Source organism: Pleurodeles waltl, chromosome 4_1, assembly GCF_031143425.1.
Source record: "Pleurodeles waltl isolate 20211129_DDA chromosome 4_1, aPleWal1.hap1.20221129, whole genome shotgun sequence".
Classification (NCBI taxonomy): domain Eukaryota; kingdom Metazoa; phylum Chordata; class Amphibia; order Caudata; family Salamandridae; genus Pleurodeles; species Pleurodeles waltl.
This window is the reverse complement of record NC_090442.1, coordinates 110,900,237-110,928,059: the sequence shown is the minus strand read 5'-3', so window position 1 is coordinate 110,928,059 and position 27,823 is coordinate 110,900,237. Positions and strand designations below refer to the sequence as shown.

The following is a 27,823-nucleotide window of genomic DNA, read 5'->3' as shown; positions in this document are numbered from 1 at the left end:
TATGCATATGTGATACGTTACGTGTTCTGGCTGGTTTGTGTGGGATATCTGTGCTGCGCACGTGTGTGTGTCCCCTACATGAGGTGTGAATGTATACATCTCTAAAGTGCATGTAGGGCTGCAATCTTCACAAGCCCAACAAGGCCACTCTACGCATCCTACGCTGAGCCCTATTGATACAATCGGGAGCGGCTTGTGTACCTAAATGTCAGTAGGTTTACGTCTGTAGTCGGTAACACCAACTGGTTACCACAATGTCATAGCTACAGTGTTTCCACAAGCACTATGGAAAAATACCATGACATCCACACGTGACAGTAAAAACATATTTTTATTTGATGCAAGATTACATTTATTCTCCTGAGGTGGTGTACCTATAAAAGTCACGTTCCTTCATTTCAAACCTCACAAGCCAGTCCGTATCCACAATCGTGAAGAGGACTGATGTGTCAGAATGAGGTTTTTATTTTTCGTGATGCACAGTACAAATTCTTTTTTCACAGCATCCTACTTCAGGGTCCTACAGAACTTCCATCCGTTCAGTAATCAAGCACCGTGGGCACAGATGTTACTCTTTCTCGTCCTCATGAAACTTATCTGCTGAGGTACTGAGGAGTCCGAACTCGAGAAGAGGCGACATCATTGTAATTCTGTCTATGTAAAGGAGGAGTCTTCCTTCAGAACTTCCATACATAAGTCATTTTTCTTTGTAATACATTTTGCACTAACTCTTCTCTTTCACCAAAGGTGTATCATCTTTTCCTCAATCTTTTGGCTCCAGATGTTAGCATGACTTTAAGTTTGACAGTCTCACTCCTTTCTTTAGGCTCTGAATTGTCTCAGCAACCAGTTTTATGTTTGCATGCCATTGCAATCAGACTTTTTTTTCTCAATTAGGCTCAAAGAATGGGTTCTGTTACTGGTCAGTGGTGGTATTCCCTCAACCATGGATGGAATCACAGGCAGAGGTTCCCATACACCTATTCGTTTGCCTACATCTCACCTCCACTTGCGCAATTTCTCCATTTTTGAACCCTTGGCCTCTCCAGTGATGCCATGGCTATGTCACATCTCACAATTCCTCTAAAAGGTGACCCTGTCAGAGAGCCCTTGAAAGTGTTCAGATCTTACCACACAAATTGCTCTCATTGTAACATGAAGAAAATATATAAACTACAGACATGCACTGGTGCGATAAGACTTTGCACACAGTTAAACATAAGTGCACATCTGGAAAAGGAACCTGGTAGTCTTATCTGTTCTGTTCAGCTTTGTCTTCCATATTCCAGTCATTGGGTTTGAAAGCTGATGTTCGAATCAGTGGTATCTCCTTCTTCACTGACTTTTGTCATTCCACATACCATGCCGCTGTCCTCTTCTTCTTCCTCTCTGAAGACCTTCTTCAGGGCTCTCTCAAGATATTCACATACCCCTTTAATGTTGTGTCGTCCCACCGTGAAGTAGACGAAGGGGTTGGCGCTGCTGTTTATTGAGACGCATGTGTAGCTGACGAAGAAAAAGGCCCCCGTAGCAAAAGACGAGGGTAGTGTCTGCAGGTAAAGCAGAAGCCATAGCAGCCTCACGGGTGCCACCGAAATGAGGAAGATGATGACCGTGATCACAATCACAACAAAGAGCTTTGGTGATTGTTCTTTCTTAGTTGTCCTTCGGATCTTTATCACCAGTATCAGGCTGGAGGAGACCATTATCGGGATAGCTATGACGAAGATTAAGACCGACAGAAATATCTGGACTCCTGTACACCTCCCTGATATTTTGCCAAATATATTTTGGGGACACACAAGGTTGTCCACTAGTGTCACCAAGCCAGAGAGAACCCACAGGAGTGCACACACAAGGACAGATTGGATTTTTGGCCGGTTGCAACGGTACCAGAGGGGGTAAAAGACTGACAAACACCTCTCCACACTTATGGCTGTTAGCAAGAACATGTCTGCAGTATTCCCAAAGTCAAGAAAGAACTCCAGTACATCTAAAACCTTCTGTGGATTGGCTATTTTGTGATTTGGTTCCAAGAAAAGAACGATTGTGATACTCATTACAATGGACACGGAGATGAGGTAGATGAGATCTGCAACAGCAAGGTTGAGAATGTAGACGGTGTATTTGGTCCTCTTGATTCTGAAGCCAAGATACCAGAAGACCAAACTGTTTCCAATGATCCCAAGAAGAGAGATTAGTAAAATGAAGCCGGCTGCACCGATAAAACCGTTCATGGACCCTGTTGCAGAATTATCCATTCCAGTCCCATTAATGCCTCCTGCACCAGTGTTGTTGAGGGACATGTTTCCAACATTTGCCATGTGTAGATCTTCCTGTGACCCTGTTGGGAAAAATACAAAATATACATCACTCTAAAGATATTTTATCATGTTAAACAGACAGAAAACAGATCTTATGATAGGACTTTATACTTGAGACATGATATTGTTGAGGAAAATCTATTGAGACATTGTAACACTGCCATTTCCCTCATACAGTCCATTATAATAAAGCTTTACCCTTCACTACTGTGACATCTGAATCGTCTAGTATGACAAGTCTATATCCTTCTGATATTAAAGGGAAAGTTTAATTATGGAGAGGATGTGAAGATCACGAATGAGCTATTAGATCGGTCATTGGTCTGAATTAAGGGGCAGGCTGTTGATGCACGTCAACAGCCTAGCAGAGGTGTTTTGTCTCTACTAGAAATGCACCAATCAATGAGGCTTCAACCAAAACCACAGGTTTGCATAAATATTATGAAGTTGTGAGTAGTTACGGTCAACTCTAAAGAGCAGTTTCTTCTTTTCTACTTGAGGGTTATATGAAAATAGATCTAAATGTTGCCACGTTGAGATCCCTCCCTCAGGCTCATTACAATGACGCTAAGATTGATAAACTCTGAAGCATTGCAAGTATCATAAATTGTTTCCCTTCTTTTGTTAGTAATTGGCATGACTTCCATCCAGATGTTGATTAAGCTGTGCTCCTGTTCTTAAGGCTTCACCTCACTGTATAAAATAAGCCACGTATTGGGACAAGGAAAGTGTGAGCTTTGAACAATGGGCACATCCACTTTCCATAATTAAGGTGCACAACCTTCATGTTCTCTGACCACAGTCTGCAGATGAACATCTAAAAATAAGCAGTGCAGCAGTCCAGGTTGTCTATCTGAGGACAAGTAGGAGTTAGACCCCGGCTTTTTGGTTTAAAATCTGTAATTGTTACTGATGCCTTTGTGATGAAGCGCCCTGAGTACGGGTATGACCCTTGTGCAAATCTTTACTAGTGCAGAATGCTGTGTACCGAGAGGTTGGAATAAATCTCTGTCTTTGACTGTATAACCCAATGCCGCATGACCCGCACTTGTTACTCATACTCATGCGTATCAGTTTCCAGCAGGTATTAGCTTCTTGTAAGATAGACAGGGTGAAGCATCTGTGTTTCTAGTCTGTATTAGTGAGCCAGGGGTCTCTTAGCTTCTTCACTGACACCCACATTTTGCTGGGTCCCTAATAGGCTTACAGAGACCTGAACATTGATAGCAGCATCAACCCTTTCACACACTAAAATTGCAGCAGTGACCCCATCTTCATGCTTAGCCCTGCACCATCCTCCTACACTCTGATGAGTGACCTCCTGCCATTGCTACCTTGACCTTTGAGACATTGGCTAGCAAAGGCTGTGTCAAGGATACTAAGGGCCATATATTCAAGAAATGACGCATCGCTGCATGTGTCAGCGATGCGTCAAAATAACTTGCGCTTCGGAATGTCAGAATCCTACGCCGTGGATGCGTTGTATTTACAATACGGCTCACCATGCTGTAAGAAACCTGGCTGCATTAAAAAAATTACGCAGCGGCGACACAAGCTCCTTGTAAATATGTCCCTAAATGGCAAGCTAGGGGACCACACCTATTAACTTTTGCCATCCCATTTAATATCTCTGCCCTCAAACATCTCCAAATGTGTCAAGTAGATCTGGTGCTGAATCCTGTTCTATCAGCATTGAAGCAGCAACATCTTCAGAGGGACTGCTGTGAATTCCAGCTGCAAATCATTCTCTATCTCCCACCTTAGTAAAGAAACACCACTGATGGTCTATACCGCTCAAAGAAGACTGTCACAACACACACCACCGATCCTCGACTTTTTCAACAGGAAGGCACTACTTTTCCTTGGAGAAGGCAGCAACACATATATGTTTGGGACTTGTGGCAAGACCCGGACCTATATGTATCCCAGCACTAGAAAAAAAAAAAAAAACTAATAAACACGAGCCACTGGCCATGCATCAACAACTCCTCTGTAACGCCTCAAGTTGTAACCAAAGCGCCAAGACGCCGTGTATAAGCAACTGTAACAAGACACGAAGATGTATCTCAAACACACTCGAAGGGTATATGGTTTTACCTCATGGCGTTCACAGAGTCAAAAGAACTAAAAGAAAATAAATGTTTGACGCAGATGATCAAAACTATAAAGAACTAAACGAGCTGTTAATCACAACCTAGTGCTGTATAGAAGTGATATCAAAGTGCTGCGAGGGTTCTCATTTAGCTTCAGACAAAAACAAGTAGAAACTAAAATGTATGCGTTGGTCCGACACAGGTTGAGTTTTAAAAGATGTGGAAGCTGGGAGCAAAAAACAGCCCTGTAAACTATTTTAGTTATAACCCAATGTGGCCTCAAGCAGGTCTCGACGTTCGTTTTCCAGCGCGGTATTATATACATATTGTCACAAAAGCCCTTAGTTTGACGGGCAACTCTAACGAAAATGAAAGCACGCGTCCGGGCCTGGCACACAGCACAGCAACATTATTTCTTAGCAAATCACCTTTGCGGCAATAAGAAAACTATGGTTGCTCCCTTAAGACTGCTTTAAAGGCTGCAAATAGTGTAAAACAATGTAATGTTTATATAGTAATTCACACCGCTATTTTGGGACATGTTCGGGCACGCTAACATTTTGGGGAAGGCTGAGGCTATTTCAGTTCAGTACGCTCCGCAATGCTTGTTTTACGTCTTCTGTTTACATATCAACCCTGTGCTCCTGTTCCCCGTCACTTCTGCTTCCGTTCCCGTGCAGCCTCTGCTTACAGTTCATTCTCTTTTGTTTAGCATTGACACCTGTTCCCACAATCTGAGCAATCATGTTAATAGTCTCACGTTCCTTGTTTCCATGAAAGACGAGTCCCTTTAAAAACAAGTGAGGACATTGTAGCGCCTTTTTTTCTTACTCCTTCTATCTAGGCGCATAACTGAGACATACCCAATCTATTCTAACTCAACTAAAGCGGAGTGTGGACTTTACCAGGTAGACGTTCCAGTCAGGCTATGGGAGATGCTGAGAAGGAAGATATGATGGAAGATGCTGGGAGCAGGGGCAGCCCGCAGAAGATGCCAGGAGCTGAAGAAGACAGGGAAGATGCTGGAAGCAGAGGAAGACATGATAGATGCCAGGAGGAGACGAAGATGTGGTAGATGATGGCTGCAAAGGAATAAATTAGAGTTGCAAAGAGGAGACATGAGGAATTTGGGGAGCAGAGAACAACGTAAGAAAAGCTGGGAGCAGCTGAAGAATTGAGATATGCAAACAACCCTTGAGAGAGAAACAAAGCAGAGGAAGACTTACCGAAGGCCGGGAGCAGGGGAAGAATTGAGACATGACGACAGCAGAGGAAGCTTTGAGAGATACCAGGAGCAAAGGAAAGCACTGGAGAGTGCAGATGCAATGCAACCCTTGAGAGATACATGAAGTAGAGAAAAACTTGAGAGAAGCCAGGATAAGAGGGAGTATTGTAAAATGCCAGTACCAGAAGAAGCTATGCAAGATACCAGATGCAAAGGAAGGCAATAGAGAGCACAGTTGCAGAAGACACTCAAGAGGTGTCTAAAGCAGATGAAAGCATGAAGGAGGCTGAGGGCAGAAGAATCCTTGAGAGATGCTGCGAGCAGAAGAAGGCAGGAGGATTCCACTCACAGGGTAATTAATTGTAGGCTCCAGGAGAAGAGAACTTGAGAGGTGCCAGGAGCAAGGGACGCTTGAGAGATGCAACACCAGAAGAAGCAATGGGAGATACCATAAGCAAAGGAAGACATTAGAGGGGGCAGATGCCAAATAGTTCTTGACAAATACATAATGCAGAAGAAAATATGTGAGAAGCTGTGAGCAGAGGAAGACTTTAAAGATGCCAGGAGTAGAATAAGCCATTGAAAATACCAGAAGTAGAGGAAGTCACTGGGGATTCCACAATGAGGAGACTTGTGAAATGCCTAGAGCAGAGCAATCCTTGAGAGATGCCTGGAGCAGAGGAAACCTTGAGAGATCCCTAGAGCAGAAGACATTTTGAGAGATGGGTGGAGCAGAAGAAACCTTCAGAAATCCCAGAAACAGAAGAAGACATGGAAGATACATGGGCCCATATTTATGAAAAATAGCACACAACTACGCTACCACAATTGTGCATCATTTGTCTTAACGCGAGCTAACGCCATTCCCTAACACCATCTGTGTGCCATATTTATAAAATGACGCATGATGGCGCAAAGGAATGGCTAGCGTCTCAAAAAAAGACGCTAGCCAGTGAGGGATGGCGTTAGGGGAAATGACGCTAATGGTTCAAGAATGATGGTAGGCTGATTAGCAGCAGAATATCTGCTGCTAGTAAGCCTAGCAGCCAAATAATGACTCCTGTCTAAGTATAGACTCCTGGGCAAGCCCTACATACCCAGTGCCAGCCAGGGGGCCCCATGTAATGGCACACCACATATACACTTACCTGCAACTTACCTGGGATGGGCTCCCTCCTCCAGAAGTGTCCCTGTGATGTGGGTGGTGGTGAAGCTGGAAGTTGGAGTGGGCATTTTTGTGCCCATTCCATGGTGTTTCCCCATGGAAATGGGCCTACCTTTACATTAACGCCTGGTCTAACCAGGCGTCAAATAATGGCACCATTATTTAGGTCTGCCTCCAGCTTGTGCGTTGTTTCAGCACTGGGTGTTAAATATGCCGCTGGAGGGCTAGCGTCATTTTTAGGAAGGAAACCTCTACCTTGCATCTCATTAATGCAATGTGATTTGGGGCGTCCTAAAAATGGCGCAAACTCCAAAATGTTTACGCTACATGGGTCTAGCATCAAAATATAAATATGAAGTCAAGTTAGCGCCGCTTTCGTGTCAAAATAAATGTCGCTAAGGCGACACTAACCTTCCATAAATATGGGCCGTGGAGATGTAGAAGGAGAAATTACAGCTTCGAAAGAATCCTTGTGGGATGCTCGGACCAGATGAAAACTTTAGTCTGGCAGCATAGGTAGACTTGACAGATACCAGGAGCAGGGGAAACCATAGGAGACTGCAGGAGCAGAAAAAGTGAGAGAGGTCGGGGGTAGAGGAATCCCTGAGAGATGTCTGGTGCAGAGGAAGATGTGAGTGAGCCCAGGACCACACAAAGACATTGGACATGACAAGAGAAGAAGATGGCTTATTACTAATAGGAGCAGATAGAGATAAGATACATGATACGAGCTGAAGAAGTCATTATTCTGTACTTTTTTAATCATGTTCTTTTTCTATTTTTGGAAAATTCATTAACATAAGGAAATAATTACAGCTGCTTCTAGTTCTATCATTGATTTGCCCTTGCACACTATGGCGGTCATTCTGACCGCGGCGGTCGCTGCCCGCCAAGCGGTTCCTGCCGAAAGACCGCACCGCGGTCAAAAGACCGCGCCGGCCATTCCGGCTTTCCCGCGCGGCCGGCGGCCGACCGCCAGAAGACCGCCGCCCGGCCCAGCGGGACAGCCCCTTCAACAATGAAGCCGGCTCGGAATGGAGCCGGCGGAGTTGAAGGGGTGCGACGGGTGCAGTGGCACCCGTCGCGATTTTCACTGTCTGCTAAGCAGACAGTGAAAATCTTTGTGGGGCCCTGTTAGGGGGCCCCTGCACTGCCCATGCCAGTGGCATGGGCAGTGCAGGGGCCCCCAGGGGCCCCACGGCACCCGTTCCCGCCATCCTGGACACCGCCAGAAACAGGCTGGCGGGAAGGCGGTAGGAATCCCCATGGCGGTGCTGCAAGCAGCGCCGCCATGGCGGGTTCCCTGGGCCAGCGGGAAACCGGCGGGAAACCGGCGGCTTCCCTTTTCCGACCGCGGCTTTACCGCCGCGGTCAGAATCGCCCAGGAAGCACCGCCAGCCTGTTGGCGGTGCTTCCGCCGCACTCCGCCATGGCGGTCATGGACCGCCAAGGTCAGAATGACCCCCTATATGCCTGAAACATTGAAAAGTACAAGAATAATGCAAAAAAAAATATTACCTGCAAGCCCCTAGAGGAGCACGCAAACAGCTGAAATGTAATAGATCACTTCAGTTGCATCTTAAAAAAATCCAGTCACTATTTTACAAAAAAAGGATGCTATAACAATGATTCATCTTAATTACATCTATATATACATAAAAGCATACACTCAAATCCTTGATAAGTTTAAATCAATACTTTGAACATTAAAGAGAAAATTTTATATCTGAACACAATCAGGGCTATAGTTCTCACTCCAGGAATACTTACCAATGACATTCACTTCACTTGCTCCAATTTAGTAATATTACAGCTAATGCCATTTAACATTATCTCATTGGGTGTAGATCTTCCATAATTACATCGAATGAGACAAACACTTTGTAAACAGTATTTAGAACTATTTATGCCAGGTAATATTCAGAGAACAATGTTATAGTACCATACCAGGTTTGCCTCCGGGCTGAAACAAAAAGAAAAGATTCTGTAGTAGGGTTAGTTCAGAGAAGTAAGACATTTTGGTAGGTTGCTGTGGTCTGCAGATCCCCACATAATGTATGGTTGATATATGTGCCTATTGAATAATACACTGCTTCAGACACCACCTAAACACTGCAAAGATAGCTGTGAGATCCAAGAAACAGCCTGAGTTGGCAAGTACATCCTATAATCTAAGCCCCTCCACAGCCCATTGAGGACACCACGAACGGCCTCTTTGACAAAATACAAAGGTGAATTTGCTTCCATGATCAGCAGCGTTCTTATGCAAACCATGCCTACCACTGACCACCCATTAGAATACAACAAAAGCATGGGCATTTGTTAGAGGACGGTTCTGACCGTCAGGTCTGCCCTGATTTTTCGATTTTTGACCACCTGGTTTTTGACTGTTTACTGTGAGGAAGCCTCCTATGAGGTGACTCCCGCACAATAAACACATGGTAAAATGTAATGCGCGTGTTTACCACTGGTGTCGCCATGCTAAGGAAAGGCTGCTGTGGCGCAGCCAGGGCAGGAGGCCCCGGGTCGGTTACATGTGATCATGTGTGCACATGGATGTGCACCCATGTGAGGGCTGTGGGAGGAGGATTCCTAGTGTGCGCAGCCCAAGAACTGCGCTTAGGTAGTCCTGGTGCAGGAGGAACTATGCAGAGTGGGTGGTGACCTGGAGTAGGTCTCATGAGAGGGGTGTATACATGCGAGGGAGAGACAGTGTGCTTACTGTCTTTTCACTGTAGGGTCACCCAGTTCAATGCCAATGTCAGGGTGCTTAAGTTATTTGCATTGGGGGGATACTCCATTGAATGTCAATGGGAAAGGAGGGCCTAGGGTGCAACTCCAGTTCTCTGGGGTCCAGCGAGACCAGAGTCACACCAAAGTACCCTGTAACCTGTAAGAAAAGAATGATGCAGTAGGTTACAAGAGCATAGTTGTACAACTTATGGGTCATCCAGGGATGTCATCTTTCTCTGCCAAAGCTCAGGATTAGGGCCAATTACTGCTCTGCCCAGTTGCTGGAGCAGGGCCTTGCATCAATCAGCCAGCTGTCATTCCGTGCCAGGAGCAGGCTGGAGAAGCCCTGTGAGGACTGTCAGGGAGGAGGGGCTGAGACTTTCAGAGCACATGTGGCAACTAACTCCTGGAGGATGCCATCTTGAGCTATCCCAGAAGCCTGTGCAAGAAGGAGGGGACAGGGGCAAGGAAGTGATGTGGCACATCTGGATGGGCCAGAGGTGCAGACCTGCTGGACACTTCCGCCCCCACTTAAAAGGTCCTGCACAGGGAAGAGCTCTCTCTCTTGGCTGTGCTTCACTGCTGGACACTGGGACTGCAGACAGGCGTCATGGACAACTGGAAAGAAGAACCTCCTGACTGCCCCTGGGGCAGGGACTCTTCCCCTGAAGGATTCCAGGCCAGCGAGGCGAATGCTAGGGCCAGGCAAGCTGGCCCCCTTACCCCCCCAGAGGACCAGTTGGGGGAAGGACTGGGCTAGCGCAAGGAGAGCACGCTGCCCAGAAGGAAAAGAGGGAACCCAGAGGAAAGATTGGCACAGGAGTCAGTGGGACTGGCTCCCTGATGATCTGGGACCCTTCCAGGCCAGGAGGGCTAAGGAGAGTGCTCCTGGGTGCAAGGGCTTGTCACCAGGAGCGGAACGAGATAAGAATGATGAAAATCGGCCCTTGGGGGCCTGAGATATCACCAGACAAAGGATGGCGACCTTTGGGAAAGCAGCTACGAAGCATGTGGAGCTCCGCAGCTGCTTGAGACTGTGCCCCCAGGTGGGCCAGGGCCTGGGGGCTGCCCAGGAGGAAGAGGAGCAAAGGGGAGTGTTGTCGCACATCCCCTCTCTGAAGAGGAAGGGGCCCGGACCCCATCCCGGGGCCCCATGAAGCCTGGTCCAGTGTTGGACATCAGCTGGGGGGCACCATTGCGCACCCCCCTGCCGCCGTGGGAATGGACCCCGGACCCCATCCCGGGGCCCCCGGCGGCAAAGACAAGCCGGGGAGCGCCGTCGCGCTCCCCGTGAAGGAATGAGGAATGGGGGGCGCCCTTCACGCACCCCCCAGCAGAAGGAATGTCGGGGGGTGCCGTCGCGCTCCCCGTGAAGATGGCCGAATGGGGCCCCTGACCCCATCCCGGGGCCCTGTGAAGAGGCAGGAGTGGGGGTGCGCCGTCACGCACCCCCAGCCGAAACGGAAGTCAGGGAGCGCAACGGAAAGTGGCCTGCAGGGGCCCCGGACCCCATCCCGGGGCCCCAAGCAGAAGAGGGTCTGGGGGAGTGCCGTTGCGCTCCCCACCGAAGAGAAGAGGGGCCCCGGACCCCATCCCAGGGCCCGAGAAGACAACGACCTCGGGGAGCGCCGTAGCGCTCCCCGTCGCGAGGAGGAGGGGCCCCGGACCCCATCCCGGGGCCCCGAAGACGCAAGGAGGAAGGGGGAGTGCCGCTGCACTCCCCCCGTGCGGCCCGTCCGGCCGCGAGGATCCCTGTGTCTGCCCGCTGGAGCGGGCAGACTTGAAGGCAGCAGGCCGGCTCCCGATGCAGCACCCGGAGGTGCTGGCCGTACGGGGACCTGGCAGGGGTGGCCAGGGGGGGCACCCTGGGCCGCCCTCCATCGAGGGATCCTCTGTTGGGTGCGGGGGTGTCCAGGTGGGACCGGCACCCCCAGGAAGAAAGGCAGGAGAAAAAGGCACAGCGGCTCTCCCCAGCGCAGCGGGAGAGCCGCTCATCAATTATGCAGCTGCCCCAGCATGCTTTGCGGGGCAGAGGGCTGCTATTTGAGCCCCCAAAATGCCTGTGGTGGTCCCAGGGAGATGGGTCCACCACGAAAAGAGTACCAGTAGACAGGGGGAGCTGCAGGAGCAGCGCAGCCTCCCCCCAACATCGGGGGGAAATTAGGGGGTGCATGTGATACCCCTCCCCATGCTGATTCCAGCCCTGGGGACCAAATCCCTCCAGGGCCCGATGTATTTTTTATGGGGAGCCCCTTCCCCTTTAATTTTAGTAGTGGCCCTGTGGCTGAGGTCCCCAGAGCCTAATAATTCTTGGGTAGGGACCACACAGCCCTCCTTCTCTTTAATAAGAAAAAATAGCCCCAGAGGATGGAGTTCCCAGGCCCTAAAAAGACTTGGGGGGGCATGCTGCACCTCTCCACTTTATTTTAAGTAGTGGCCTGGGAGGGGGGTTGGGTGCTGATGGCCTAATAAAGTTTGGGTAGGGGGCCATGAAGACACCTCCCCTTTAATTAAAAAAAGGCCCTGGGAGATGGGTCCCCAGGGACTAAAAAGGCTTGGGGAGGTGGCCAGGCTGTCCCCTTCCCTTTAATAAAAAAAAAGGTCTTCGGGCTGGGGTCCCCAGAGCCTGGGAGGGAGACCATGCCTCTCCCCTTTAAAATAAATAAGGCTCTGGGGGGTGGGGTCCCCAGAGTGTAAATATAGGTTTCCTTACCTGTGCCAGTTACAGCAGGGAAACCGCTGTGTCCCGGCATGTGAGCTGGCCTTGGCAGCTTGGGTGCCCTAGACCGTTAATGGCTCAATGGGTGGGCTCCCTTCCTTTTAACTTAGTTTAGCAGCCCCGGGGGATGAGGACCCCAGGGCATTTAGAGGGTTGGGGTGGCTGCGTGACCCCACCCGCCCCTTAAAAATACAGTGCCCCCAGGGGATGGTGTCCCTGGGTCGAATAAGTGCCTAGGGAGAGGATTCCGCACCCCACTCCCTAAAAGATATTTTGGGCCCCTGGGGATGGGATCCGTGGGGCCGAAAACACATGCCCCTTCACTACAAATTACATTGAGACCCAGGTAAAAGGGAACCTGGGGCCAAGATTAGCCTGGGGAGGGGACAACGCATGCCCCAGCCCCTAAAAACATAAACGTGCCACCTCCCCGGGCCCTGGCCCACCCAGGATGTTTAAAGAAGAGGCGCAGGAGACTGCACTTCTTTATTATTTTTAATGTTGTAAATCCACAGCAAAATAAAAAAAATTAAAAAAGTTTTTGTCCCCAGGCGGGCACTCACCACCAGGCCTAGGGGGTCAGAGTATTCCTGCCCCCTTATGTCTTTTTTTAACATTTGTTAGGACTCAGGACTGAGTTCCGAGTCATAAGACAGCTGCCACCACTTCATAGTTGAAGTGGTGGCAGCCAATCAGATCTCACTTTGAGATCTGTTGGCTCTGGGACGCCTCTGTGGAGTGAAATATTTACTTTAATTTGTTAAAAACTGCTGAAAGGATTTACACTGAAACAGAAAAAGCTCTATTTCTGGTCTAAGATCTAGGTTTCTTCCAAATTTGGAGTAAATCCATTGAGGGGTTAGGGCTGTATCAGTGTCTAAAGCTCCTATTGAAAAATTAGTGGGGAAAGCCTGTTTTGGGACCCCCATCTTTCTCCACCCCCTGCTTGACTGATCAACCCAAACGTTAGCATGCACAAACTAGTCAAAAAGCTTTGTGGCAAGTCAGCAAAAAGGGCCAAATTTATTAGTAGCACAAAAAATGCATTTCCTATGGAAACACAATCCTAGCTATAACAACATAACTACCCCAGTGGTGACTGCCACTGGGTAAAAAAAATATATATATATATATATTCACGGAAAAAAACAAAGGTCACAGGGACGTCATAGTTAGGTTCTGAATTTACTCTTACTAAACCATACAGCAATTCAGCATAAATTCAGCAATTATAGTTAGAGTTATTTCAAGTAACTATAACTCGTGCCCTCGGCATGCACAGTTTTCTTCATATTGCAAATGTTGCAGTAATAATATCAAAGATGCCGTACAAGATCTCATCACTGATATAACATGTAGAGTAATTAGCTGTGCATAGCGAAGGCGCGAATTATAGTTACCTTAGTGCGCCAGTGTTAGTTACTTAGAAGACCTCTAACTATAACTGCTGAATTTCTCTGGGCTTGTATGAAGGGCTTCAGTGGGTTGACCCACTGCCTCTTGCTGTATGCTGTAATGGGCAGAAGAAAAATGTGAATAACATAACAACAACCCGATGGAAGCACAGGGCTTGCTGAAAGTCCCTATAAGTGACTATATTACCCATTAGATACATTTAGAGAAATCAAACGGATTCCCTAAAGTTAGACCCAGAAAGCAATTAAGAACAGCATGGTAGTGGTGAGTAAATGCACTGAAAGTGAGTACAGATCTGCTGACTGAGTATATCATGTGAGGCAAGGTTTTTAAACATCTCAGCTTTTGCTTCATTATATTTAAAAATGAAAAAAATCTGGCACAGAAGAGCACCAGGAATTATATAAGAGGCTTCAACCAAAAAATCCAGATAGAGCTGTTTGCCAGTGGATCCGTTTGGAACAGACTTTTCAGGCTTTCCATGCCGATACATGAGTAGCTCGTCCAATCCAGACTTTTGGTTTTGCATTCTGGTTTTATAAACAGGACAAAATGTCCCAGAATGCAAAGCAAAAACAAATGAACTGGCAAAGCTACTCATGCACGGATCTGGAAAGCTTGTGAGCTCCCCAAAATTAGGGGTTTTGATAAGAGATATATTTAAACATCTTCCATTAGAACATTGTCCTCGTAACATAGCCCCAATTCATTGTGGTTTTATCGCTTGGACTTGGCTCTAGCTTAAAGACTGTGTCATTCGATAGCAAGGGTTTGGGCCAGACTAATAGTTTGGTCTTGAGCTATGCTGTATCCACGGCTTAGAACAAGCTCTTGGACTGGCTCCCGCCCTGCTCTCAGACAGGTGTCAGCTGTGGTCACGGTTAAGTTTAGATGATTGTCGGGTTAGTCATGCATGGGACGAATATTTTGCCAGAGCAATGTTTTGCTGACGATTAAGAGTATACGATGGAGAAACAAAATATTGACTTGTCGAATATGGAAAAAGGCTTACTGTTGCACAAACACTGGGCAGGTTTATTAGTACATCGTGTACTGGTGAAACTCCGCTGAATTCGCATAGTGTCACAGTATAGGACCCGTAGATTTACTGGTGTTTGGCACGCTGCCAGTGTCAATGTTTGCCTGAGTGCTGAACGTGCCTTTAATTGTGATGTCTCAACGAAAGTCAATGTTTGCTCTGTTGCCTGAGCAGGGATGCTATGGTGTGCCATCTTCTGCTTCCTCTTTAGAATTCCAAGTAGAGGTTCAGTGTCTGGACACAGATGGGAATGTCTCAAGTTCAAGTCAAAGTCAAGGCTCTCGAGGCGTGTACATTCCTTCCATGGGTGCTGCACATGATGGGGAAGCCAGCGATACTGCCCCTTAAATTTACTCATCTTGTCCCCTTGGGGTCTGATGGGTGCTGCAGCTGGAGGGGGCAGTGCACTTGCTGTTTTTCATAGGGTGATGTAGGGCCTGGTGCCCATCGCAGCAACAGGATGCAATCCTTGACACCAATGGTTCCTTAGTGAAGCCTCCATGAGGAATGTTTAATTATCTCAGTATCTACACCAAAAACCTCTGGTTGAGGCTAGACTACAGACTACTATGTATACAAATGATGCAATGGTACAACTGAGAAAGAAGACACTTCCAAGTGGTGGATTAGACAATACGCTCAATCAACTGAAGAAAAAGACCATAGCCAATGGATTAACTAATGATTGTAAAAAGGCTACCAATATATTGGAAAAACATATTATTCATTGCTATAACTAAATTTAGAATATTGAGTAGCACTAGATGGGATGAAGGTCCCAGTAAGCAATTAAATGAGAAATAAAACAAAATGTAAGCAAAGCCCACACTCTCTTAAGCAAGATTAAAGCATATTTTATACAGTAGAGACCTTGACTTGACAGACAATCATAGCCACACATCTTATAAATGTAACCGGGTATTCGAGGTTCTCATGCTATCTATTCTAACTTCAGAAGAACGGCTTGCAAGCTATCCTGGTAGTAGCAGAGGGTTGCTACTTTCCTGCTGGCTTCAGTATGGTATGGCACACGTGCGCAAAGGTTTATGTTCATAAACTGGCCCACACCTTGAACAAAACCATGCATTTTCCAAAGCAGGTTCTGGAAAATTCATTAAAAATCAATAGCTGAGTTTCCAAACCTATCATTTTCATCAAATATGGATGTCCAAAATGTGCCAATGTGGGCCACAGAGTGTTAGCACCACCATCAGTATTGGCATTCTTACGGCTTACAACAGGCGATTCTTAACCGGGTGTCTGCAGGCCCCTGGAATCTGTGACAGTACTCGAGGGGTCCATGGCTGTTTAGAAAATTCCATAATATTAGCTGATTAATAATGTGGATAAAAAAAGTGAAATTGAAAATTGAGCATCATAAAACAGCATATGAAATTGGAGGCTAAACGTTAATGTGATATCCTTAGCTTGATTTGTGGGCGCAGAGGAAGAACAGCAGATAGAATCTAGTAGGGATGATCTGCAGAGCTGAATGAAGCTATGGTAGGCGTTGACAAATAAAGAGCATACATGAGGAGTAAATAAAACAAAGTGATATGCTAAGATCTAACTTATCTCTGTCTTTGTCTTTTAGAAGGAAATCAAATTTGAAAAGCTCCAAACTTCCTATTACAATTTAGATTTTTGTATATTTTGCTGTTTGAGAAATAAATATTTCACAAACTGTGTATTAGTTTGAGGAATACCGGTTTCATTGTTTTTTTATTTATTTTTTAGGTGAAAATCATGAAAATTGCAAAGGACAAGCTTTGTAGAAGTGATTCAGTGGGGGTCCAAAGAAGTCAAAAGATTCGGAACTTTTAGCTTAAAATGTGCACAATATTCCAAGGAGTATCACCTATTCTGTGCTTATAATACCCGCAGTACATCAATATGGGGACACATTGTGACAGGGGAAACTTCATAAGAGGACAAGGAGAAAAGTCATGAGATGTCACTAACCATTCCCAGGGTGAGAATTAGTTGGATAAAAGTTTGGGAATACTTGTTTTCCCAAACTTTCCAGTTCATCTTTTCCCTAAAACTCCAGCTTCCCAACTCTTGAGGAGGATTTAATCATGCATAATATGACACGAAGAAAAGGTAATATTGTGCGTGAGTAAATTGCCCATATCACCCCACCTCAAACAACATTAAATCCAAGCTTTAGTCCAAGAGAGTAGCTCCACAGAGGAAAGGAAATGGACCTAGAATTGGCCCAGGAAAAAATTCCACCCTCAGAAGATGCCTATAATTCCTCATTGTTGAACTATGATGTTCAGGCATTAGCCATGGCACCCCTACTGACTGTACACCAGAAGACCAGGGAAGTCAACATGCCTTCCGCCTTCTGAGAATTTTAACCATGTTTTGTTTTGGATCTACAGACATGAGTGGGCAGGCCAACCCAAAACATAGCCACCAATCCTGAACAATACAATAAAGGAAACACAGATGACATTACCTATGACCAGAAAACATCAACTGAAATGAGACCTGTGGGCGCCCACAGAAAGCATGCAGCTACAGTATGTAAATTTGGCTCATGCCATTGGTGGTACTTCTAAATTCACTCCAACAGGAACTCGGGGAGGAGAAGGAAGTTCGAAGAGAAGACTTCACCAGTCATGCTGTCCCAAAATCCACTGAGAAATAGGAAGTTGGAAGGGTGCAAAGAGACACAACCACAGACTTTTAAAGATAAATTTGACAGATCCAAACCCAACAACAAAAAAACACAGAGAAACTAGATATAAAAAATCCCAAATGTCTGTGCTAGTAAATCCAACTATAAACCACCTGATCAGTAACAAACAGATCTTAATCACCAATGCGCAGGCACCCCCTCGGTACAAACCTAGAAGTGACCTCAGAAATCTTGTGTTACATGGGAAGATTTAAAGAGTTGTATGAAAATGTGCGAGAGCTATGTAAAGCTGAACACAGTTCAGAAAAGAGCTTGAATCAGCTCCACCACAGAAGGAGCGAATCCCAGATAAGCTTTTCTGATCTGTATGCCTTTAACCAACTCGGGTTAAAATATTAATCCTCACCCAATAAACGTATTCTTTGAGTCTGGTGATGGAGAATTTTTTCTGCCTCTTGAACTGTGTAGGTTGGACTGGGCTCCATGAATTTAAATACAAGGGGCCAAAGATGGATAAGAACTATTTCTCTTCTGAGCCCATCTACTCCTGTCTTTTCCCTAAGTCTGACACGTTTTAAGGTATGGGCAAAGTGGACGATTGCCCAGGAGCCCACCTTTCAAAGGGTTTCCTGTTAAAGTGGTCATGAAATTCAAAAAAAGGGCATTGAGAATCATTCCCTTCAGCAACTGCAGGAAGGGGGGTTTACTCCATTCTATTGCCATTCTGTCAAATTAAATGTCTTGAATTTTTCGTAATGGCCTCCTTGCCTTTGAGCAGAAAAGGGAAGATGATAATCAAGCTATACAAACATAGCATGATAAGTTTGAGGATGCCTAGTTGTTTGAAAGTAGGCAAACACAGCACTCGAGCAAGAGAGTGCAGGAGAAATAATGACAATTGAAAAGAAAAACAGACCTAAGAGGTACAAATGAAGAGAAAGTGTGACAGAATAAATAAGAAGAAGTGGAAGAACAATAAAGATAGTTTAAGAAAAAGAAGGAAATAAGGAAAAGGTAAAGAAAGATGAAAAGGCTGAGAAAGAGAGGGAGCAAAAAAGAATGAAAAACAGAGATGGCTTGAAAACTGGAAAAAGGAGGAAAGACAGATGGAAGGAAAGAAGGAACGAAAAAAAGAAAAAAGAAAATGGAAACAAAGATAGACAAAATGAGTAAAACAAGGAAAGGGAATGAAATGTAAGAAGAAATGTAGTAAATGTAGTAAATTGCCTCTTTTTGCATAACAAACCTAATTTTTGGACCTATGTCGATGTTTTTTTCTATGTGCACTGCAACTCTGCTAACCAGGGCCCAGTGCATGTCCCCTGACCTCTTAAGTATGTTCAAATTGGCAACACTCCTAATTAGCATATATAACTTACCTATATGACCCTGCCATATGGTACAATGTGTACCCTTGGCCTGTAAGTTAAGCATCACTAGTGGATTGCAGCACTAATTGTGCCACCAGTAGAATGACACTTCAAGTCATGACTGAAGGCCTAACCGTGTAGTCTGCCTGTGTAGTTATAAAACTGCAAATTTGATCTGTCAGAATAGTCCCTTTTGACAGGTCTAAATACTCATTTTAAATATGAAAAGATTACATAAAAGTAAGTCTTAATGCCCATAAGGTAGGGCATGGTGCATGGTATATAAAGGTAGGGCATGCACAATTTTATTGTTAAGCATGTCTTACAGTGACAGGGCCCCAATTGCTATTTTCACGATAGCAGGGTTAGGTGTTCCATAGGAAAGCAATGGGATGCAATATTAAATTTAAAAATAATATCTCCACCTAGGACACAGCTATGAAGTTAATTCTTAGACTCATTAAAATATTTATCACAAGCCAAATTCATTGTTAAAGTCAGATTTGTGATAAATATTTTAGAATATGTACTACTAGAAACCTATTATTACCATGAGCATCCAACTGCCATCCAGGAGCTGAATAGGCTACCTGCTTCCAGATCTGAGACAAAGACCTTGAGGGTGGGGAGGTTTTCTGTCTCTCTGACAGGCTGACCATCTAGGCTGTGCTCGGTAACTTAATTAACGTGAAAGAGGCACACACAGGCAAATGTAGCTAACACCTGATCCTTTGTCAGCCAGGTACCAATCCAAGTTAGAGAGGAGCTGCGCCCAGAACTGTTTTTGACTGACCACAGAAGAGGGGTTGCTTATTTTCCTGACCACACCTGTGGGGTAGGCGCAGGAGTCTTGCACAGGGGGAAGAAAGGTTCAGTCAATTTCGTTTTAGGTAGATAGGGGCATTGTGAGGTTGTTCATAGTAGTGCACAGAGAAAATGTTTCAAAAGTGGGTAAGGTTACCCCCAGGGACTCTTCCCTATTGATTAAGGAGAGGCCAGGAGCCACACCCATCCACGGGCTAGTACTAGACATATGTGTGGCATCCCTGGGTACCCTCTTCAGAGCACAATTAGACCTGTGGAAAGCATAAGAAGGACTGCGCCTGCTGTTGAGCCATGTGAGGAGACCAGAAAAGCTGGACCTGCTCCCACTTGCACCCAGGACAAAGAACTGGATTCCATGGGTTGGTTAGCTGACCTCCTGCTAAGCTCCTTGGAAACAACAAGCTTCTGTAAACCTTTTTCCTGAAGAGCCCAGCTCACTAGTTTCATCTGAACCTGCCTTGGACCCTGCTAGTGGCTTCTGCTTGAATGAGTCTTGACCCCCAGGTGCTGCTCCTGAGGTCCTGGGACCCTTGACTGTGTCAAAGTGTACTCCCCCTAACATTATGGAACCCCTGGGACTTAAACACGTTTTGGCTCCAAAGAACTCCAGAGGACAGGGACAGACCTGCAGGTTAATCCGATGAAGATGTATTGCCACTGGGCCAATGATTCAGGTGGCTCCAGCTCAGGGCTTTTCCGCATCAACAAATCTGTTTCGGTGGTATGTTGCAGAGGGTTATCTGGCCTCCTGGAGCCCTGTTCAGCTGCTTCTTACAGCCTTGCCAAGCTGGAAGAATCTGTGCTCAAAAAAAGAGAATACATTTGAAAGTAGAACTCTTCGCTGGACGAAGGTGCCAAAAGTTTTGGGCCGGCGAGGGACTTTCCTTAGGCATCAATTGTGAAATTTTCCCACTTTGAATTTTCCTACCAAAATTCAACGGCTTCACAGGTACCCCATCTATTGGCAACCCTGCCTTGTGGATCCCTTCATGGCAAAAGTATTTTTGACGTTCATTTTAGAGACAAAGTCAAAAGGTAAAACTTCCAACCAGGCTGAACATGGTTTCTGTATACAACCTGCATCCATTGAGTTTGGCCTCAAATCACAACTAGCTACTGGTCAAGTGCAACCAGATGACGGTGGTTGGCACTTAATACTTGTTCACACTAGCTTCATTTAACACTTTTAAAATTCATGTCTTTGGCTACCTTTATCAGATTTGGTTGTTTCAGTGTCATTTTATTCATTGAATTGTGCTCTATTTTTAGAAACTGGAGTGGAATTTTTTATTGTACTTTGTTTCTTTTTAACAGTGTTGATAGTTCTAAATGATTTAAACATGTTCTTAAGTTAAGCCTGTCTGCTCTGTGCCACAGCTACAAGGAGCTGAGCTCAGGTTTAAATTACTGAAAGAACCCGGGGGGCAAAAACAAGTGAGAATGTGAGCGAAAGAAGAAAGGCAGAAACAAAGAAACCCTACTGGGGTTAATTGTGGTAACTTGCTTCGGGTGGTCGTTTTGCTTGCTTACTCACTACCATCCAGGGAACAGTTCAAAGTGGCACGAGGGTTATTCGTATGGCTTCAACCTCTTCCGGAAGTCCCATTGCAACAACAATGTGCATGAAAAGCAGGTTATTCTTTTAATTTAATTTCCACCAACTGCCTGAGAGTTAAGAATGGGCTTTCCGGGCATGCACATTTCTGTGCATCTCACACACCTAGCTTCCAAATCCAACAGCATGTGCCTTTTAGCAGAAGCATTACAGCAAAACTATGGGAGTAACTCAATGTCAGCATGTGGTGCCTCTTGCAGTGACATCTTTTTCATAGTTGGGGTGTGGGCTGCTGGTCCTGACACAGAGGTGGCCCGGCTTGCTAGTGGCACTAAACTTCCTGTCAGGCTGTATGGTTGCTGAAAAAGAAGAGATTGATCTGCTCGCACCACAAGGTGGGCAGGAGGTGCACTGCATGATGGGCAACACATCAGGGTCAGGTAGTATCTTTTAAGTTATATTTGCTGTTATTCTGGCCTTGTCAGCTTGAAAATGGCTCTTTTCAGTGCAGGATGAAGTATACAAAAACTGTTAAAAATTACATGAATTACTACCTGGCCCCATTTAGTGCTACTCACAATATGAGCCTCAGATAGATGAAAGTCTGTGTTAGCCCAGGTGACATTCAAGGCTATGGCCTATAGGTTATCTATCAATGATGTCCTTTTGTGGTTCTGAAGATACACAAAAGCCATTAGAGTTACTACTACTATTCCATTCTTTTAATGATGATTGGGGAAACACAGTGCCATTGTTACAGGTTTCAATGAGGACTTGGAGATATCCTTGTGTACCTACAAACCTCTCATTTACTGCAAGTGTCTATTCTGTGTCTATATATAACTAATTGGCAGCCAACTATATGCATAGCCCTTTATTTCTTACAGCCTATAGAAAATGTATTTATATATATATTTCAGTTTATTTTGTATCTGTCATTGTTTGAAACTATCCTGTAATAGGGTTTTGCAACAATATTTTAACTAAAGTCACATAGATTATTCAGGTGATTGATTCGAGATTAGTTTATGAGGGAATATGCCATTTCCTTTAAGTGACCTCCTTTAGCACCTGTAGGAGAAACATGGGTGTGCCTGTATCTAATTATTGCGTTTTTATGGGTACGTTTTCAGGGTCTTTGGTCATGTAATTCCTTCACAAAACGTTCATTGTCAGAGTCTGCTAGAGGTTAATGCATGTCTGCAAAGGAACGCAAAGGATGTGGAGGGAAAATAAATGAGTCCTGCTTGTTTCAGTAGTTTGGGTCTTCATGGAGTGTCCACAGATAACAGCTGAATGTCCATGTGCTGGACACCTCCTCACAGAAGTGACATGTATTGTGGGATTGCAGTTTAAATTATTAACCAGGTAGGGCAGAAAAGCTGCACAAACTGTCCTTGTTACCGCACAGAATGATGTACTTTTGCAACCCACATACATCATTACACTCAACAGAGCATCCACTTCTGTAGACATTCTTTTTGATAAAAGGTGTGCCTGTTTAATTCTGCTCATGCGGTAACCTTACCATTCGTTCTCTTAACCCCACCTGTCTCAATATTAAGCATCTCTCTGGTTCACCTCTCTCTGGCCCGCTTCTTCTTCTCTCTGAACTTGTTCTTTCTGGACTTCATGTCTCTGTCACCCTCATACTCATCTCTCTATCTCCACATTCGCTCTCTTCCTCGCCTCTTTCCTGCTCGCCTCTGAATCTCTCTGTGTCTGAATCTATTTCTTGCTCTCTGCGTTCCACAGTCTCTTCCCCTGTCTCTCTCGCTATCCTTCCCTCAGCACTCTCTGGCTTTATATCTGTCTTTCGTTCTCTAACTCACATGTCTTACTTTCCTTCATTCCCACAACTGACTCCATCCCTCTTTAACCTCTCTCTCAATCAATCAATCAGCATTTGTAAAGCACGACTTATCACCGGTGGGGTCTCAAGGCGCTGGTGGGGGGACGTGTGTCAGTCAAAGAGCCAGGTCTTGAGGTCCTTCCTGAGCTGACCACCTCTTTCTGACTTACTTTTCACCTTCCCTTTCTCTCTCCACCATGCTTCCTCTCTTGCCCTTTCCTACGTCTGCATCTCCTTTCTCTGCTTCATGTCTCTCTTCATCTTTTTGTGCCTCACCTCTCTCTGGTGTGATATCCATCCTTCTAGGTTTCTACCTCTACATTCCGACTTCTCTTTCCCCTCCCGCTGTCGCTCTGTACATCCAGACTTTGCTTCCATCTAACACCCTGCTTCTCTCTTCAGTCTACGTCATCTGTGTCTCTCCACCTCGTCCGTCTCTTCGCCTCACCTTGTCCCTACTTCACGTTTCTATTTGTCCATCTCTATGTGTTAGTCACTCCCCTCTACCGCCCTCCACCTCCTTTTTCGCTTCATCAGCTCTTACTGCCTCATCTCTCTCTCCTTACTTCACCTAAACTCTTCTGCCTCACTCTTCACTGTCTGTCTCTTTCAACATATCTCCTCATCTCCATATCCCATCCCCTTTTCTTGATCTCTCTCTCCTGCACCCCGGCCAGCGTCACCACTCTCTCAAGTCATCTTTGTACCAAAACTCTCTCGACTGACCCATGTGAATCATTCTATGCGCCTGTCTCCACTTCTGCACCCCCATCTCTCTCTGTTTCGCTCTCTCTCCTTGTACCCCAAAATTATGCTTTTATTTACCCCCGTTTCTTTCCTCTAGCTGCTTCATTTGTCTCTCAACCACATCTTTCTCTTTACCTCCCTTCTTTACTTCTTTCTCCGTCGCTCTACGTTTCACCTCTCTCGTTTCCTCATCCCTCTCTCTATCTCACCAATATCTACTTCACATCTTCCATTTTTGTCTCTGCACCATATCTCACCTCTCTTTCTCTCATCCCTCTCTCTACCTCACCAATATCTACTTCACACCTTCCATTTCTCTCTGCATCACCTCTCTCACCGCCTCATGTCTCTCCCCCTCCCCTCTTGCTCTGCGCCTACCCTCTGAACTCACCTCTCCTCTCTGCCTATATTCCCTTGCTCTCGTTCCTACTGTCCCTTCTTGTCACATGTTTCTATGCTGAACTATTATTTTGTACCTACTACTTACACGTTTTACCTCCTCTCTTACTTTCTGCTCTCTCTCTATACCTCCTTCCCTTTTGAACTCACCCTCTCTACCTCACTTCTCTCTACCTGAACTATCTTTCTTCACCTGAGTTCTTACTTCACCGTTCCCCCTACATCTCTACATTTCTTTTCACCGTGAGTCTCTCTACAATTCTGCTGCTACCTCCCCTCCATCAGCGTTGACCCCTCTCGATCTCTCCTTTTGCCATCTCACCTCCCTTTTTAATTCACACCTCAGTATAAATCTTCTGCCCTCCTCTCTACACTGCCCTCTCCCTCTCTACCACAGCATCCCTATCTCGCTACCTCAGTTACTCTACCTACCACTTTCTATTCCTACCTCTTTGCGTCTTTCTTTCTGGCGGCCTCGCCTTTCTCTCATTACCTTACACCTCCCCCCATATCACCCTCCCCTCCCGATGCCCTTACTCTCTATATCGCCCCTCTTTGTCTGCTTTCTCTTTGCCCCAGTGCCAATCTCATGGTTCCTGCATTCCTCTGCTCAGCCTGGCAGCGAGGAGAGGATGGTTAAGACAAGTGAAGTTTATGGTCAGATTTCAGGCAATGCAAAGGGAAACATCCTAGGAGGAGAGGATTGATGTTCGCCTCCTTCACTTCAGAGTGGCTCTAAACGAAAGGCCCCAAAACATGCCTTCCCCGGGGCCCGTGAAATACTAAGGATGTTTTTCATTTCAGTGCAATGTCTCCGTCCTGGTCCGCAAGGACTGATAATAGGCTGAATGCAAATATAATCAAATAGTCTGTGCTGAGGGCATCTCGCTGCTGTGTGTGCTGCTGAGAGGAAATGCAGTCCAGTGCCAAAAAGGCTGCCAAATCACAAACCAGTACAGTCAGTGTGGCACACTGGATGCTATACATGCACCAATGGGCAGTGTAATATCACATACATGTCACCGATTTGTAAAGGGCAGGCCTTTTCCATAGGGCATAATGCATTCTGTGTAATGGGGCTTGGGAGATATATACTGCAATATAGTAGGCAGACGAATATTCTGTTTCTTTGCATAGCTTTGCAATGGGGTGATTCAGTGTGTGGCGTAGCGGGCACCCTGATAATGTAATATAAATTATACAATTTCTTTCTTTCTTAATTCCATAACTGGCTCCAATGTGGTTCAGGCCTGTATCACATCAGGAAAGTAACCTTTTTTGCAGTTTGTATATAGTGCAGACACATCCGAAAGTATTGGAGTGTTTTACACGATCATCAGTTACATTACACAATCATTTTTTTACATTTTATTAGACAGTGGGAGATTAGGTGATTCACCCACAATCTCAGGATGTTGAACAGACAGACTCAAACCTGGTTTGCAGATTTTATTAGACACTGGGAGATAAAGTGATTCGCCCACAGTCACAGGATGTTGCACAGACGCCAAGAAGGCTCAAACCTGCTTCCCCTGTTCCAAAGTCGGCAGCCAGCTCTGGTCGGAGCACTACACCTTCTGTCCAAAAATTGTTTTTCTATATAGTTATATATAGAGTGAACTCGCCCAGAAAGTATTGGGGCGTTTTAGACGAGCAACCGTTGCATAAGAAAAAATTCACAGGCATGTGCATGCCCCATGAAAACACACCCCCGAGAGGGGTTCCCCTCAATCACCAGGGCGCACCCGTGGAGCGCGTCATGTCGTGTGGTTCTTCTGCAGAAAATTTCCTCCCACAGTAGGTTACCTCAGGTGTTCTGGCCGTGAAGGAGCGCCTAGAGGACATCTCCCTGGTGCGGGCGCGGGAAGGCGCTCGCTGGGTCGCTGGTTCGCCTGGTTGGACCGCTGTGAGTAAGGCAGGGAGGCTGCCTGAGACGCACCAGCCAGTTATTAGTCGCGGTGTTTCACAACCGCACACACGGCTTCTAGCCGCATCCCGCCGGCGGCCTGGGGCCCTGGCCGTGCTCACGCACTCACTGGGACCCCTAGACCTCCCTCCAGGATTTCCATCGCCCCGTCCATCCATTCTTCAATCTGCCTTTTCTTCCTTCCTCCTATGCTTCCTTCCTCCCTCCCTCCTATGCTTCCTCCCTCACTTCCTCCTATGCTTCTTCCCTCCCCCCTTCCTCCTATGCTTCCTCCCTTCCTCTCTCCCTCCCTCCTATGCTTCCCCCCCTCCTATGCTTCCTCCTATGCTTCTTCCCTCCCTCCGTTCCTCCTATGCTTCCTCCCTCCCTCCTATGCTTCCTCCTATGCTTCTTCCCTCCCTCCGTTCCTCCTATGCTTCCTCCCTCCCTCCTATGCTTCCTCCTATGCTTCCTCCCTCCCTCCATCCTGCTATTCTTCCTTTCTCCCACCCCTTCCTCCTACTCCTTTTGCTTCCTTTTTTCACTTCGGTCCTGTTGCCCTTCCTCCCCCACAATTCCCTCCCTCCTTCCCTGCTTCTTTCCTCCCACCCTCCTTTCCTTCCTGTCACCCCCCCCCCTCCTGCTTCCCTCCGTTCCTCCCTTCGTACCCTCCTTTTTTTCCTGCTCCCCTCTTTCCTTTGCCCTCTCTGCCTCCTTCCTCTCGGTGCGTCCTTTTTATCTTTCCTTCTCCCTCTATCCTTCCTTTCTACTCACTTCCTCTACCCCTCTTTCTTTTTACCCTCCCACCCTTCCATGCTTAATTATATACATTGATGGACTGTACGCTAAAGAAGCCACGGAGTATATAATAACGCGGCACATGTAGAATGTACAAACCCAACCTACACGGGAGCACGCATGCACGTAAATGTGCAAACACTCACGGCGAAATCCACAGACAGCCAGAGCAAAAACCGGCAAACGCGCCCACGGGCGGCCCCCAGACACGCGGGCTTTCACGCATGTTCCTGCACGCGGCGGAGGGGGTGCGCAGGCCTACTGACCGGGCTCTATTGTGTCTGCCAGGGGTCTGCCGCGCAACCAGACGCTGGCATCCTGGGCAAATCACTTGGCTTTCCAGATTTGCTCTCACTGGGAGCTCATAGAAACAGCAGGGTGCAAAACAGTTCATTTAACACGTTTACACGCACTTAGGGCTCCAGACACAAAAGTAGACACCAGACGAGAGAAGAGTTTGACTCAAAACACCGACACACCCACATAGATGAAAAAAGTACATAGTTAATAATACAAATATGCATGCCACTCAACATTGGTGCATAGTGCCAGAGACACATATACAATGACATATACACGTAAGAAAAGGTCTCACCGTACACGCGCATAGTACTGATGTACACCCTCTTACAGAATGCCACAAGCAACTAGAGATCGCAAGTTTTAAGGGGCGATAGTAAACTGGACCACAGAGGCAAAAAGACGCACTGGTGTGGATGAGCTACTCACCCGCTGACCGAGGAAACTGGAGAGCTCTGATGTGCCAGTGAGAATCCTTCAGGCAGAAGAGAGGTCTCTCGCGCGGGTCCCACGGCCTCTGTGAGCTACAGCACCTCTCTCTAGGACTGCTGTGAGGGTCTGGAAGTCCCCTCCTCTGATCTCGATAGCTCAGCCGTCTCTTCTTCCGCCGACTGGAGCTGGGCCCCGGAGCTGGAAGCTTAGTGGAGTGGCCTCTGGTACAGACACCCCAGCGCCGTGGACCCTCCTCTCACCAAGCCGCTGCCGCGCAC

The 27,823-nt window shown here is 46.4% G+C and overlaps 1 protein-coding gene across 1 annotated transcript; it reads right to left on the bottom strand.

Annotated features, from left to right (window-relative positions):
- Positions 1-312: 312 nt before the first annotated feature.
- On the bottom strand, positions 313-27,823 carry LOC138287432 (proto-oncogene Mas-like). The gene is made up of 2 exons (XM_069227855.1): positions 27,543-27,823; positions 313-2,344 (listed from the first exon to the last, which is right to left on the bottom strand). Exon 2 carries the CDS (start codon positions 2,322-2,324, stop codon positions 1,290-1,292), a length of 1,035 nt encoding a protein of 344 aa, XP_069083956.1. The 5' UTR covers positions 2,325-2,344; positions 27,543-27,823; the 3' UTR covers positions 313-1,289.